Raw genomic sequence first — 16,356 nt, 5'->3', positions numbered from 1 at the left:
TGAAAGTAGGAGTGCAACAATTTACCACTACTGATCATAACCACAATATTAAAAACCATGATTAGCCATACAGTGTTACTACTACGCATCATACCTGTCAACACTTCCGTTTTTTCTGAGAGTCTCTCGTATTTCACATTTATCTCCTGCCCCTTTCCGTTTTGTTATTTCTCTCGGAAAACTACCGTAACAGCCCTACCTCGTTGTATGAATAATTACATCAATATTTTATTCCAAGTTTTTCCAGTTGCCAGAGTATTTTTGACAGCCTGATCTCACAAAATATGTGAAATAGTCATGCATTATTTTGCTCAGTTTTTCGTGGCATTGTCACACATTTCCACCATTTTACGTGCCCAAGCCACACATTTCTTTTCCGTGTCACTTTCACGTATTGGTTACTCAAAAGTTTTTCCTATTATCTCCTACAGTTGTCGCTTTGGTTTGGGGTTAGAATAACTTTCTGTTACATAAAATGACATCCTTACCCAAACCCAAATGAGGCGACAATGGTTTAAAAAGCATACGAAAAAATAGTATAAACCAATACTTAAAGTGACATCCTAACGCAAACAGCAAAACTAACCTCAAACCGAAGCGACAATTTTTACAAATAACAGTTGGGTAACCAATGCGTGAAACTGAAACGGAAAAGAAATGCATGGCATGGGCACATAAAATTGTGGAAATATATGACAATGCCACGATAAACTGAGCAAAAAAATGCAGATCAGGTTGATTTTTGACCTCAACCTGGCAACCTACAACTCAGTATATAGTCAAATGTTTCTGTACTGTGAATCACTCATGAATCTTATAATAGTTCAATGATTTCTGTTTAAGTCCACCAACTATAAATTGCTATAGGAAATAATGAGCTTTTTTTAATGCACACTTTTTTGTCTTTAGAAAGACCTTTTTCATACCCATAGTGTATGAGAACTACAACTTGCTTAATAACTTGCATACAATTTTGCATATTTTTCAAAGTATTTAAGCATCTTTTGACATTTTTTTTTTTCATTTAAATAGAATAACATCCACCCTGTCATATAACTGTTGAGGGTAAAATAAAATTTGTAAACTTACTGACTGTATTGGAAAAATAAACAAAAAATGGCATGCATAATTATTTGGAACGTGGTGTAGTAGTGATATACAGTAGAGGTGCACGGGGCAAAAACTAATGCAGGGTTAGTTGTAACACGGACTGTTTACATTGTTACACAAGGTTGAGCGTTTTGTATTTCCGGTATTTTATTCACGCTGCCAAAAGACGATCTCCCGCAAATTTTTGGAAATGTATATTGTTTTTCCAGAGAGTTATTGATGAACAAGTGTTTTGATGGCATGTAAGTAAATGTTTTCATCATATGTTTTTTTCGGTTTCTAAGTTGGGTGTGTAAGATATCAAATCCAATGTTATGTCATATTAATCCGTGTCTTGTTGACTAAAACATAGCATCATTTTGAAATATGTCTGCAGCTCTTAGTAACTTTTTTGGTGGGTTTGAAAATATTTTGACCCAGCGGGGTTAATTGTAACGCTTTGTTAAACTAACCCCTCAGCACTTATGATATAAAAAACACTAATGTTAGCAAAATTCTTGCCGTTGTTTTAAATAGGCTACAAATGAATGACTGCTGGCTGCTAATAAAATAAATGTGCCTGTCTTCAAAAACCATGTGTCAAATGTATTTTTGTTCATATCTTTAATATTGATTGAATAAGGTCACGTAAAGATTGAAATCATAATGAAATGAATGGCTAAAATCAGACCTTGATGCTCATTATCTCAGAATTTGATTTTTGAAACCGTATTATGGTTATTACAGATTGGGTCACATATAAAAAAAGTTTTGTCATAATTGTGCTGCTTTTTCTCACATATTTAGACATTTGTATCCATTTATAATTGAACTATTGTTAGAAAAGGGCTGAATGAATGAATACAGTGTGGATAACTGTCTATTATAGACACATATATAAACAATATCCACTTCAAGTACATAGACAAAATAGTATTGAAATATTTGCTTGCAAACTTAATTTTTAGCAAGTGTTACAACTAACCCCCTGCCTGTTACAATTAACCCCACCTATGGGGGAAGTTGTAACGTTTGCACTTCTGTCACGTTTGGTGTAATTGTCCAAGAATGTTAAGTACTAAAAACAAACGTCAAATGTTCATTTGTAGCAGATATGTTTGTGTTGCTTGTGTCAAAATATAATGAATCAAACTCAAATATTTTTTGAACGATTGAGCCAAAAGCGTTAGGTTGTGCCCCGCTCTCCCCTACTAAACACAAGCACTACATACCCCCCTCTCTTTCAATAACACTAAATTACCAAACATGAGAATTGTAAGTAAAAACACATGTGGGATGTACAATATTTATGACACTAAAAGACAAACACAATATTTTCACTATTTGTTTTAGTGAACTATCCCTTAACTATAACTTGGGGTATTCCAATGAAAATTGACCAGTGAAAGATATCTGCATATTGTGCAACTTAAGAAATGCCATAAAACATCTTAACTACTATGCAATGTTGTGTAATTCTTTTTGCATGTCTAAAAAATAACTACTTCCCAGAAAAAGCCACGTGTGCATTAGGCAGGACGAAAAGGATCCACAAACCTTCTTAAGAGCTCGTGATGGAGCTTTCCTGATGGGTTTGGATATCTCCGGCCGTTTGGACACGGATCCGTTGCCTTGTTTACTGGAGGAAGGTGAAGGGGAGGGGGTCGTGGCGGGAGGGTTCGTTCTGATGGCCATTTCCTCCGTACAGGTGATACGCAAACTGCGAAAATACTCGTCCGCTTCCCGGTCAACCACCAGCAGTTTGGTCTCGTTTTCCAAAGCTTTGATCCTCTGCACCACCTGAGGACGAGAAAGCAAAAATGGGAAATTTAAAGGGATAGTTCACCCAAAAATAAAAATTCTGTCATCATTTACTCGCTCTCATGTTGTTACAAACCTACATACATTTCTTTCATGTGATAACACAGAGGAAGATATTTTGAGGAATGTTTGTGACCAAATCGTGAGCCCCATTCACCATTCAAAAAGAATATAATGGAAGTGAATGGGGGTCATCCCTTATGAAAATTAACCATGGTTTTACTACAGTAAAAAAAACATTGTTAATGGTTTTGACAACCATGGTTTTTAAAAACCATGATAAGTTTAGTAAAACCATGGTTTTGCTGATAGTAATCAATACACCAAAAAACCATGGTTACAACACTTTTACCACAATAAAACCATGGTTAATTTCCTTAGGGGATGAAGGGTTTGTTTACATTACGTGTTTATATTACAGTGATTTGACATAAATGCAATAACCTGCACGTGCATGTGTAACTGCTTACAGTCTGTTACGAATTAATTCGTTATTAATTAATATAAACACGTTACAAAGGCGTTATGAATTATTAATAAGTACAGTGTGTGTGTAATATTGTCATTGTTCAGTGTTATGAGAGTGGAATATCGCAGGTGTGATGATGTACCTGATGGTGCGTTTCTTTTTCCACGTTCACGCCGTTTACCTCAACCAAACGGTCGCCCGCGCGCAGCCCCGATGCCTCGGCCGGGGACGCGCGTTCCACTTTCCGTATGTACTGTCCAGTTTTGCCTTTCTCCCCGTGTAGATGAAAGCCATACCCGTTCTCTACTTTCTTCATTAGACACAACCGAGGCTTGAGCTCGTTCGCCATTGTTCTCCTCTATTTGCCTTCACATCCAAACTTATAATCGACTTCAAGAGTTTCTTTTTTATGGAAACTTATGAAAAATTCATCAGCTGCAAAGGTTTGCAAACACGCATCTTTTTCACATACGGCTTAGTTCACATTTCGCAATAAAGTGCACGTTGATATCCATGTATAAGACGTATAGCTTGAATGCACTTTGGATAAAAGAGCCTACCGAATGCATAAACGTGAAATGTATCCAGATAATGGAAAAAAACCGAGTGGTGTCCAAATGCGTCTGACTAGAAAATGCAAAAGCGATTTTACGCTGCGAACTACCTGTGGATGTTCAGAGATGTGTCCAAAAGTCCACGGAGGCAGAAAAGCAACTGGTGCTGTATTGAAAAGCCCACAGCACAGCTGACTGACAAACTGCGTTTCGTGCAATAAGACCGCCCATTGGATGCTACACTACAAATGCGCAGAGAAAAGTACCGATGCTTCTACATTTAAATATAACTTTAAACACTGAATGCATTACTAATATAACAAATAAACAGTCATTGCATTGCTAATATGATAAATAAAAAGTGAAGACATGCGTATACGACACACTTAAAAGAGTAAATGCATACACGACAAATAAGAGTGAACGCATTACTAATGACGACAAATAAATGGAGAATGCATTGCTTATATGACGAATTAGGAGTAAGTGCATTGCTAATATGACCAATAGAGAGTAAATCCATTACTTAAATGACAAATATATAGTGCATACATTGTTTATATATGATAAATAAACGTATAGGTTCTCTTCAGTAGTCTAAATCGTGGTTCAGTACGAGCTGGTCGGACGAGAGAAAGTATTTGCAGTCTCACTCGCAACTTTGCAGCAAAATATATTAATAAATGATGTGAATTTGAGTACATCGCTGGTCACAGCCCGTCTGCACATTGGTACAAAGATAAATAGAGAACAGCGCCACTAGAGGACTGTAAGGACATTGCACGTGAGCATAACCTACTTAAAGGGACACTACACTTTTTTTGAAAATAGGCTCATTTTCCATCTCCCATAGAGTTAAAGAGGTCTACCGTTTTGATATTACACAGTGCCTGAAAATAGTCTCCAGCTATTGAAAGTTACCAAGGGGACTATTTTCGTGTGCTGCGTAATATCACTACGCTTGCTGCAGCCATGTTACGGCAGCAAAGTCCTTGATTATTATGCCGTAATGAAAGTATAGTTCCTAGCCATATCGGCGTAGAAAATTGCAACTTTTAATTTTCTATCGGTCTTTCAATGTAACTACAGAAGAGTCAAGTTTTAAATAGAAAAAATATTGAAACTCTCTGGTAATTTTTCAGCGCAATGCTAATGGTCTAATCAGATTCAATGGATTATGCTAAGCTATGCTAAAAGTGGTACTAGTGGTCCAAAACTGTTAAAATCAAATGTTTACCCTAGGGGAGCTGGAAAATTAGCCTATTTTCAAAAAAAGTTGAGCGTTCCTTTAAAACAATACAGATTTTAATTGTTTCCATTACAAATTGTTTTATGAACGTCAGCTGTTTACCATTTGCCTTATTCCTTTACGAAGTCTGTTTTGGGCCTCATTTCAGTTAGATTCAATTTATTATCTTTAACACCCATTTTCCCAACTTGTATTGTTTTGGCATGCAGTCCCTTACAGTAACTGACATACACAAATAAATTAAAGTCTATGGAGAGGCAGAAAAGTCTGCATACTGTGGTACAGATCAGAGCTGTATATCTGTCTCTGAAGGAGCAGCAGGGGCCCACATCGGCCCCAAATGGTTTATGGGTACGTGCTGTACTTCAGACAGTAATATGAAAGATGTTTAGTGGAGAATGAGGCCATCACTGGTAACTTACCTTCTGCCTGTCTGCTGGTAAACAGGAACAGACATTACTGAACACTACACACCTCTGTCGTCGCCTCGGGGAGATTCTGACAGATGTGAACAGTTCAGAGATTGAATATTACTGGGGCCATGCAGAAAGATATTAAACTTCGAAGATTCGTAAACACTTCAGGTAGCCCAATATCTAAGCTTTAGTTTTGAGGTAGGGTATATGTTGTTACGGTACAGTTCATCCAAAGATTAGTCAATTTTTCATCTAAAAATACGTAAACGCGTACAGAACGTACGGAAAGTGGAATGCGCATTTCGCGTGGTGACTGTTTGGTGGAGGTGTTCGGTGTGAATGTGGAAAAAGAAACACATCAGATACATCATCACTCCTGCGATATTTCCCTCTCATAACAATGAACAAGGTCCATATCAGGGCTTTGAACCAGAATTTTTTTCCAATTAGTTTGTTCCGAACAGAAACAGTATTTTAACGTTTCTGGTTTTCGGTTTTGTTGAGTGCACTTAAACACGCGCACACACACAGACGGAGAAGGAATTCCAAACGGCGCTTCGGGAAGAAGATGCAGCATAAACAGTCGCTCCACATTAAGTGAAAATTACGTAGTTTTTCAGTGCTTTATTTGCCAAATGTATTTTATACATCCAGAGTTCTGATCTTTGAAGGGCATAGGAATAATCACGTTTGATTGGAGTTGGATCGGACACATTCAAACGCATGTGCGTCTGTGCGTACAAAAAATTGCTCACTTTAGCGCCTTTTTGTGGTCAAATTGTTTAAAATCACTTTAGTGTTAACATTTGCAAGCCTTTGAAACACGTGCCAATGATCAACTTTCACCATATTCAAATACGCGTATCTGTGAATTGCATGCAAGCCGAACTGTGGGTCTGTGAAGATCACAGAGTCATATTAGACAGAAATCTTGTTAAAGAACGAAAAAAAAATAACGTTATTAACCGCTTACCATTATTTTCAATAAACGGTTCTGTTCTGGAACATTAAAAGTTTCTGGTTTTCGTTTTCATTCGGTGAACCAGTTCAAAGCCTTGGTTCATATTACACACAGTACTTACACTGAAAAAAATGATTCATTAAACTTAATTTTTTTAAGGTAAGTGGTTGCAATCAATTTATTTAAGCTACATTTAAACAAAAGTTTTTTGTTGTGCATTTCAAATTTTTTTTGTTTAAATGTAGCTTAAATAAATTGATAGCAACCACTTACCTTAAAAAATTGAGTAAATTGAATGAATCATTTTTCAGTGTTTTCATAAGTAATAACACACTTATACTAATTAATAACACAATTCATTTGTATAGGGCTTTAAGCAATACACAATGCATACACATATTTATATAAAAAAAAAAAACTTGCATCGGTTTGGGATAACACTGTAAAAAATCTAACTTAAAGAGCAAGTTACCTGGTTGCCTTAAAATTGAGTTAATTTGACTTAAAAATATTAGTTAACTAAAATTGTCACCTAAAAAAAATTGTCAACTAATATTTTTTAAAGCAACCAGGTATTAAAAACTTAAGTTGAACCAACAAACAATTTTTTTTACAGCGTAGTGATCCTAAATGCCATTGTTTCTCACGGATAGGAGGAAATGACAATACATTTTTTTTTGGTGAATTTTGTTTTAATAACTCATTTGCTGTACTTCAGTCTGTTCTTAAAGCGTCAATAAGAAATCATGTACATTTTCTTAAAATTTAAATCCTTTACCAGTACATTTTATAAGACAAAAAAAACCTAAAAATATAAACAGACCAATATGCACTGAAAAGCATTTTTACAAAAACACACTGCACAAAGTCCTATCTCGATAAAATAAATAGTCATGAACAAACGAAAAGTATTTTACAAACTGAAAAGGTCAACAACATTTACCAGATGTGGTTCTATAAATGAACCTTTGCCTTTTTAACATATCCAATGAATTACATAGGACTTGTGCAACAAACATTTTCTTAAAACATGACAGTGTATTATCTACTGAAACTAAATGCTGAACAAAAACACAAAATAATAACGTGGTGCACCCCTTTACGTAAAATCAACACTGATATGAGTAGATTAAAAATGTTATTACAATAAGTTACATTCCTGCAGGTTATCGCGTCTGCAATGTGATACTGAATCAAATGAGTGACGGGTCCAGTTATGTTTAAATGTACACAGATTAGTCACACAGTGTCCATAGACGGCCATTTTCTTTCTGTCCAGATGTCCTCTGTACACACGAATCAGTGTCCAATACAATTTCCAAAAAGTAGAAAAAAATAGTGCCTGTTTGAGTGAATCTAACGAAAATATGCCCGGGTTGCATTTTACCCTCAAATTAAAAATAATTACATCATACTTTGCGGTGGCATTTAACCATAATGCAAAAAATTCTTATACATCTGGAGATGATGATGATTACTGTAATACAATGAATGTAGTCAATATCCACACTAGCATAATGTATAAACCTTTAAATTTTACATTCAATTTTTTTTATATTACAAATGAGCTTGAAAAAAGCATCAATTTAATGCAATTTCTTTTTGAACTAAAATTCAGTTTTGACCCAAATTTGTTCTTGACATATTTCATGAGATTTAAAATAAAGAATAAAGGTTTAAAACCAAAAACAATCACTTTCTGTACGGGCAGTGACGAGGTTAAACTCAAGCTTAGTGACTAACATGAGCGTCTCTACAACAAAATGTACACAGAATGAGAAGTATGTCCTGTCTGAAGGCACAAATACCTCTACGGGTGAGATCCTACGAGAGCAATTGTTTCTATGTGACACGAGGTGCCGCCGAACGTGGAAAATCAGTGCAAGAACAAGGAAATGAGTGTATGTGAAAATATTTAGCTTAAATTTTCTCCTCTGCTCCCTTTAACTCCGTCATTCGTATTAAAGTCTTAAAAATGTAGCTCATGAGACCAGTTTCCTCCTCGCTGCGTCAAAGTCCAAGCGTTTTCTCTATGTACATAAAGGGATATAAATGTATAGTAGAGCAGATGTGATTATGGAGCGTGCGGGCTGCCGTGAACTCTGAAGCGGTATAGGCAGGTGTATTCGGGGTGACCCCAGTTTGACAATACTCTCATCTCAATGATCTGGAAAGCCTTGTCGTTCTTCTCCTGTAGGAAGGGATAAATCAACATGGTCAGTCCACTATATGTAATATAATGCCTTATTTTAAAAAGTCAAGAGATACACTTCGTTGCAAAATGAGATACATTTTTCAGAAATCTTGTTTTTTGGTTGTGCATTCCAATTAATATCAATTCAACTGCAGTTGGTTTGTTTTGATTTAACCCTTCATAACTTAAAAAATACAGCTAAGTAGCACCATAAAACAAGACGATAACATAATAATAAACATGTTTTGACAAAAATGTTAAAAACTGAGTTATCTCGTTTTGCAACGAAACTCTTCATGTACTATTGATTTGTCATGTTGTCTTCCTCGTAATGCATTCACTCTTTATTTGTCGTGTTTAAGGTACTACATATTTAACACATACTGAAAACTTGTCTCTGTAAATTATAATCAATCCATCTATATCTAAATAAAACAATTATTATATCCATCATTGCAATAATTATATCTATCTATCTGTCCGTCCATCCATGTATCTATCTATCCATCCATCCATCCATCCATCTCTATATCTCCATCTAGCTCTCTCTACATCTATCTAGCTCTCTATATAGCCATCCATGTATCTCTCTCTCTAGCTCTATCTATCTATCTAGCGCTCTCTATATTTATCCATCCATGTATCGCTCTCTCTCTCCCCCCATCTAGCTCTATATCCATCTATCCATCCATGTATCTCTCTCTCTCTATCCATCTAGCTCTCTCTATCTCCATCCATCCATACCCATCCATCCATCTCTATCTATCCATCCATCCATCCCTACCCATCCATCCATCTCTATCTATCAATCTATTTATCCATATCTATCTATCTATCCATCCATATCTATTTATCCATATATATCCATCCATCCATCCATCCATCCATGTATCTCTCTCTCTCTATCCATCTAGCTCTCTCTATCTCCATCCATCCATACCCATCCATCCATCTCTATCTATCTATCCATATCTATTTATCCATATCTATCCATCCATCTATCCCTACCCATCCATCGATCTCTATCTATCAATCTATTTATCCATCCATATCTATCCATCCATATCTATCTATCCATATCTATCAATCCATCCATCCATCCATCCATGTATCTCTCTCTCTCTATCCATCTAGCTCTCTCTATCTCATCCATCCATACCCATCCATCCATCTATCCCTACCCATCCATCCATATCTATCTATTTATCCATCCATATCTATCCATCCATCCATCCATCCATCCATCCATCCATCCATCTATCCCTACCATCCATCCAAACAAACTATCCATCCATCCATATTTATCCATCCATCTATATCTATCCATCCATCCATCCATCCATCTATCTATCCCTACCCATCCATCCATGTCTATCCATCCATCTCTATCTATCTATCCATCTCTCTCTCTCTCCATCCATCTATCCTTACCCATCCATCCAATTTATCTATCCATCCATATTTATCCATCCATCTATCCCTAACCATCCATCCATATCTATCAATCCATCTCCATCCATCAATCCATATCCATCCATATCTATCCATCCACATCTTTATAACTCCATCTAGCTCCCTCTATATCTATCCATCCATCCATCTCTCTCTCTCTCTCCATCCATCCATCTACATGTATCTATCCATCTCTCTTTCTCTCTCTCTCTATCCATCTATCCCTACCCATCCATCCAATCTATCCATCCATTTCTATCCATCAATCTATCCCTAACCATCCATCCATATCTATCCATCCATCCATATCTATCCATCCATATCCATCTCCATCCATCCATCCATCCATCAATCTCCATCCATCCATCCATCCATCTCTATCTATCGCTCTCCCTATCTATCAGTCCATATCTCCATCTAGCTCTTTCTATATCTATCTAGCTCTCTCTAAGTTATATTTTTATTTTTAACAGGGAATAAGGAGAGGACAGGGAGGAGAGAGGGGTACGTATCGGCAAACGACCTCGAGCCAGGAATCAGACTCGTGTTGCCGAAAGCACCACATGTCGGAGTGCTGCCCACTACACCATCGGCTCCAACTATCTAGCTCTCTCTATCCATTCATCTACATGTATTTATCCATCGATCCATGTATCTATCCATCTTTATAACTCCATCTAACTCCCTCTATATCTATCCATCCATCCATCTCTCTCTCTCCCCATCCATCCATCCATCTACATGTATTTATCCATCGATCCATGTATCTATCCATCTTTATATCTCCATCTAACTCCCTCTATATCTATCCATCCATCCATCTCTCTCTCTCTCCCCATCCATCCATCTACATGTATTGATCCATCTCTCTCTCTCCCCATCCATCCATCCATCTACATGTATTTATCCATCGATCCATGTATCTATCCATCTTTATATCTCCATCTAACTCCCTCTATATCTATCCATCCATCCATCTCTCTCTCTCTCCCCATCCATCCATCTACATGTATTTATCCATCGATCCATGTATCTATCCATCTTAATATCTCCATCTAGCTCCCTCTATATCTATCTATCCATCCATCTCTCTCTCCATCCATCCATCTACATGTATCGATCCATCTCTCTCTCTCTCTCTCTCTCTCTCCATCCATCCATCTACATGTATTTAAACCATCAATCCATTTATCTATCCATCTTTATATCTCCATATAGCTACCTCTATATCTGTCTGTCTGTCCATTTCTCTCTCTCTCTCTCTCTCTCTCTCTCTCTCTCTCTCTCTCTCTCTCTACATGTATCTATCTATCTATCTATCCATATCTATATCTCCATCTAGCTCTGTCTATCTATCTAGCGCTCTCTATTAGGGGTGTAACGAATAACCGTGCAAATGCGCGTTTTCTCAATGAATGAATTTGAATGAATTACGGTGAAATCCCGGCACATCCGAACGCCTGGGGGCGCTATCATGCAGAAACTCCCTTTGTACCACACAAGAAGTATCATTGCAAACACTATTCCAGGAAATGTCTACACAGGAATATTTATACGCTGTTCTTCAAATTGTTTCAGGTATTTTCATGATAATAAAGAATATTTTGAATGATTTTGCTTAACAAATGTTGCTTTTTTAAATGCACGTTATAAACAACTCCGACTCCTAATGATTTTAGATTGATAAGGACTTCCTACTGACCAAATGCCGTAGTACACGCACAAGCTGTGCATAAAACGAAGAATCGCAGCCTTGCGATTCAGAATCGATTTCAGACAGGCATTTTTAATGGGACACGCGATTGAATCGTTACATCCCTACTCTCTATCCATCCATCTATGCATCAAGCTGTCTCTATCTATCTCTCTATCCATCCATCCATCTCTATATCTCCATCTAGCTCTTCGATATCTATATATCTAGCTCTCTATCCATCCATCCATCCATCTAGCTCGCTCTTCCTCTACATATATCAATCTATATATCTCTATCTCTCTATCTAACTATACACATATATACACGCTAAGACTTTTGTTCAAATTAATTTCACTCTATATGTATTTTACCATAACAGGGAAGATCTGTAGGGACTCTCCGTCTTCTTCATAGGTGTAGTCACCTAACAGTTGTCCTCCTTCCTGGTATTCATCATCCAATCCCTACAAAGAGGACGACATTTAGCATACGATTGATGCAGGGTATTCCCTGTCTCAGACTGTACAGTATGTAAACTTGACACAAAGCATTGAGTCTTACATAGACCGTGAATCGGCGTGGTGCGCTGGTGATGTTGCCGGACGGAGAGAGGGATTTGGGAATATGTTCCAGACAGAAGGATGTAGGGAACACTTTTAAAGACAGCCTGATCACCAGATAACCATGGGAGCCTTTGAATGCCCAGCAGTTGCCTGGGTACATTTCCGGCTAAAGGGAAGACACAAACTCAGATCATTTACCTCTTTGTTTATAACGTTAATTTGGACTGACATATAGTAAACAATGTGTGCTCTTACCTGAATGACAACACGTGGAGACTGCGAAAAATACCACAGCGGTAGTCCGAATAGGCTCATGAGAGCAGTTTTTGTCTCGTATGTTTCTGAACACCGTGTGCTGAGGATGCTGCCACCTGCACATACAGACTCAGGTCAGAATGACTTGAAAGCATTTGTGATGTTCAGTGTGTGTGTGTTTGGTTGATGTGCCCACCTCCAGACTCCAAAGCGTAGTCCACCTGTCCCGTACGGTCCTCCGAGTATAACTTCAAAGCGCGCTGGACGATCAGCTGGACTTGCTGAGAGATAAAAGGAGCAATGAGTATACAAAGCAGGATTACTTACAGTATACATAGCTGTGAAATGAGTACCTCTTCTGACATCCCAGCAGCCATGGCAGTCTGGGCGACGGTTTGAGTGACAGTTTCTGTAGTGGACTGCTTCACTTCGCTCTCCTGCAGCCGAAGCGCCACGTTTCCCAGGATGCTGCGCTCCAGCGCCGTGAGGGTTGCGGTCAGGTCAGACGAGCGCGTGTACTGAGAGGCCAACCACGGCAGCAGGGGCTCTGGGATTTCGGCATCGCCACTGTCACGACCGTACAGGAGAGCGTACAGCTGCTCTCTCACCTGTGCTGATACCTGAAGAACACAATGGAAAATATGGACCGACGTTTGAAGATAAATATTATTAAAAGATCCTCCTCCATATGATAAAACTCACCGTTTCGTGCATGGTATCCAGCCGATCGCATTTCCCTTGACATCCCATAACTCCTTGCAGGTCTGCTCTGATGCGCCCAAGTTCGGCTTCCATCCTTTGAACCTCCAGGAGCAACGCATCGTGCTTCTCCTGAGATACTCCAACACTACAGACAGACCACAGCATTAACAGGATACAAGCTTTACGGTAAGATTGTTTTTGGAGGCCATTTTTGTCTTTATTAGATAGACAGGAGAGGACATGAAAGTACAGGGTGGAAAGAGGGGTAAGGGACCGGCAAAGGACCTCGAGCTAGAATTCGAAATTGGTATCTCTACCTGATGGGGGCTGTGGCAGGTGTCTCCTGTTTAAGATGGATTTCCTTTGATAAACATAAGATGCCCATTATTGCTTTGTTTACAGGTATAATATAATAAATACAATTTTTTTTTAAGCGGTAAATGTGTGTATTACTGTAGTTCGGGTGTTCAGGTTCTGCAGATAAAGTTCAAGCTCTCGCAGTCGGGCTTCGAGAGTCGCCTGATGCCGTACATGCTGTTCTTCAATCTGAAATGCATAAGAGGAAAAACCCATACAATATAATTTACAATACACCTTGGATACATTTTATCAGTGTGGGTGATTCTCGCGAAATTAGACTTATAAGGTGTCATATGTACCAAACATTTTGATAAAAAAGTAAATGCAAAGTAAGAAGTATACAGTTACAAACATCTCTTCGTGTACTATTTTGCACATGATTTCAAATGACATCATACAAACCAATTTTGTTGTTTTTCCACATTTAAGGGGAACATTTTCATTACCTTAAAGGATTAGTCCATTTTCTTAAAAGAAAAATCCAGATAATTTACTCACCACCATGTCATCCAAAATGTTGATGTCTTTCTTTGTTCAGTCGAGAAGAAATTATGTTTTTTGAGGAAAACACTGCAGGATTTTTCTCATTTTAATGGACTTTAATAGAGCCAAACACTTAATACTTAACAGTTTTTTTTCAAAGGACTCTAAAGGATCTCAAACGAGGCATAAGGGTTTTATCTAGCAAAACGATTGTCATTTTTGACAATAAAAATAACAAATATACACTTTTAAACCACAACTTTTCGTCTAGGTCCGGTCCAGCGCGACCTAACGTAAATGCGTAGTGACGTAGGGAGGTCACGTGTTACATATACAAAATGCACATTTGCGGACCATTGTAAACAATAAACTGACACAAAGACATTAATTAGTATCATTCGACATACAACAATGTCGGAACGGTCCTCTTTCTCCACACTTGTAAACACTGGGGTGTAGTTTCGCGTACGTCCTCTATGACCTCTTGACGTCATGACGTATTGCGTGGGGTCAGCTGATGCATCACAACCGGATCTACATGACGAGAAGTTGTGGTTTAAAAGTGTATATTTGTTATTTTTATTGTCAAAAATGACAATCGTTTTGCTAGATAAGACCCTTATGCCTCGTTTGGGATCATTTAGAGTCCTTTGAAACTCCGTTAGAAAAAAACTGTTAAGTGTTGATTTAAGTATTAAATGTTGGGCTCTATTAAAGTCCATTAAAATGAGAAAAATCCTGCAATGTTTTCCAAAAAAAAAACATAATTTCTTCTCGACTGAACAAAGAAAGACATCAACATTTTGGATGACATGGTGGTGAGTAAATTATCTGGATTTTTTTTTAAGAAAATGGAATATTCCTTTAACATGGCCATGACTGGATTTGGGTTCTTTGACATGGAAATATTTGGGTCATTCCTGGGATTCGGTAATATTTCAGTTTGAAATTAAATGTTTAAAGCTTTTCACAATACGTTGGTATGTCCTTTATAATTATTACAAATAATTATTGTATTTAAATAATTTTTATCATTAAAAAAAATTCTTATTTCTGTCTTACAGCAAGCATTTTTTCATGTCCCTAAGGTTTTTCGCTGAATTTGTATTTGGAAAATAATTAATAAAATGTGCAGTGTCTATAATTTTCAGCAACAATGCAAGTATTTATTTGTGTTCTTTGCTTTTTAAAATATATATATTTTTAAAAAATGCAAGATATTTGATAAAAAACAACTAATGAACTGAACTCAACCCCGTCACGCCAACCATTCTCAGCCCATAATAATTTAGACTCCACCAATATTTGACATCATTCACAGGAAGTTGCATCATTTAGCTCTCTTCAACAGCAAGGTGCAGAAGATGGTGAGTTATTCACACTTTAGGTGTATTATAGTCAGGGAGGGTACTGTCAACAACTCAACCCCATCCCATACAATTAAGATGGAAAATTATGACTTTTCAAAAAAAAAATCTAAATCCATTAAAATCTAAAATATACTTATTTCATTGGCTGCCATGTGGCCCACTCTTTCTTTGTTTCAATTCTTACTGCAGTTCAGATAATAAAGTGAAAATGAAAAAAACTAAATATGACTATGTCTCTATTACATGGTTGCCTAAAATAAAAACGTATTTTGTTTGAGTCTCATTTTCATATTAAACAAATACAAATTAAAAGTAGGCCGATGTGTCCTTTCAACCCTATTACAGTATTCTCAATCCTGTCACATTAATATTTTTGGAAAATAAAATAGGAAGAAAATTAAAAAATGAAAGCATTTGTTGCTGATTACCACCCGACATGTTAAGGGATAACACAGTAAAATTGTGGTTTAGTGAAATATCTAAATTAAATTTATTCTTACTAAAATAAAGAGACAACCAACAAACAATTTGGATATTTGTAACTTCCATCACATATAAAGGTAAAAATTATTATAAATGTTACATTTTAAGTCATTGAATTGGTATGAGGAACACATGAGCAGTAGGTAGATGTTTGTTTTATAACAAATATTGTGTAAAATCCTGTTTAAACATTCAATTTTGTCCGTCACAGGGTTGAGAATAAAAAATAAATCTGAAAA

General features: G+C 37.0%; 2 protein-coding genes across 11 annotated transcripts in view; both read right to left on the bottom strand.

Moving 5' to 3' along the window:
* The window catches only part of LOC135734138 (Na(+)/H(+) exchange regulatory cofactor NHE-RF2), a 38,475-nt gene extending 34,358 nt beyond the window's left edge, over positions 1-4,117 (bottom strand). The window contains exons 1-2 of the mRNA XM_065253020.2: positions 3,522-4,117; positions 2,647-2,889 (exon numbers count right to left, since the gene is read on the bottom strand). Of these exons, the coding sequence (XP_065109092.1) occupies positions 2,647-2,889; positions 3,522-3,728 (450 nt within the window). The 5' untranslated portion in view covers positions 3,729-4,117. The remainder of the gene's footprint in view (positions 1-2,646; positions 2,890-3,521) is intronic.
* A 3,206-nt stretch (positions 4,118-7,323) lies between these two features.
* Positions 7,324-16,356, bottom strand: part of sun1b (Sad1 and UNC84 domain containing 1b) — a 47,535-nt gene continuing 38,502 nt past the window's right edge. For all 10 annotated transcript variants that reach the window (XM_065278006.2, XM_065278004.2, XM_073813753.1 and 7 more), the window contains 9 exons: positions 13,875-13,967; positions 13,739-13,782; positions 13,422-13,566; positions 13,073-13,339; positions 12,916-13,000; positions 12,720-12,835; positions 12,463-12,630; positions 12,273-12,365; positions 7,324-8,750 (listed from right to left, as the gene is read on the bottom strand). In XM_065278006.2, coding sequence (XP_065134078.2) covers positions 8,634-8,750; positions 12,273-12,365; positions 12,463-12,630; positions 12,720-12,835; positions 12,916-13,000; positions 13,073-13,339; positions 13,422-13,566; positions 13,739-13,782; positions 13,875-13,967 — 1,128 coding nt within the window. In that variant the 3' untranslated portion in view covers positions 7,324-8,633. The remainder of the gene's footprint in view (positions 8,751-12,272; positions 12,366-12,462; positions 12,631-12,719; positions 12,836-12,915; positions 13,001-13,072; positions 13,340-13,421; positions 13,567-13,738; positions 13,783-13,874; positions 13,968-16,356) is intronic.

Source organism: Paramisgurnus dabryanus, chromosome 3, assembly GCF_030506205.2.
Source record: "Paramisgurnus dabryanus chromosome 3, PD_genome_1.1, whole genome shotgun sequence".
Lineage (NCBI taxonomy): Eukaryota > Metazoa > Chordata > Actinopteri > Cypriniformes > Cobitidae > Paramisgurnus > Paramisgurnus dabryanus.
Note: the sequence above shows the minus strand (reverse complement) of the source record. Positions and strands in the feature narration are given on the sequence as shown.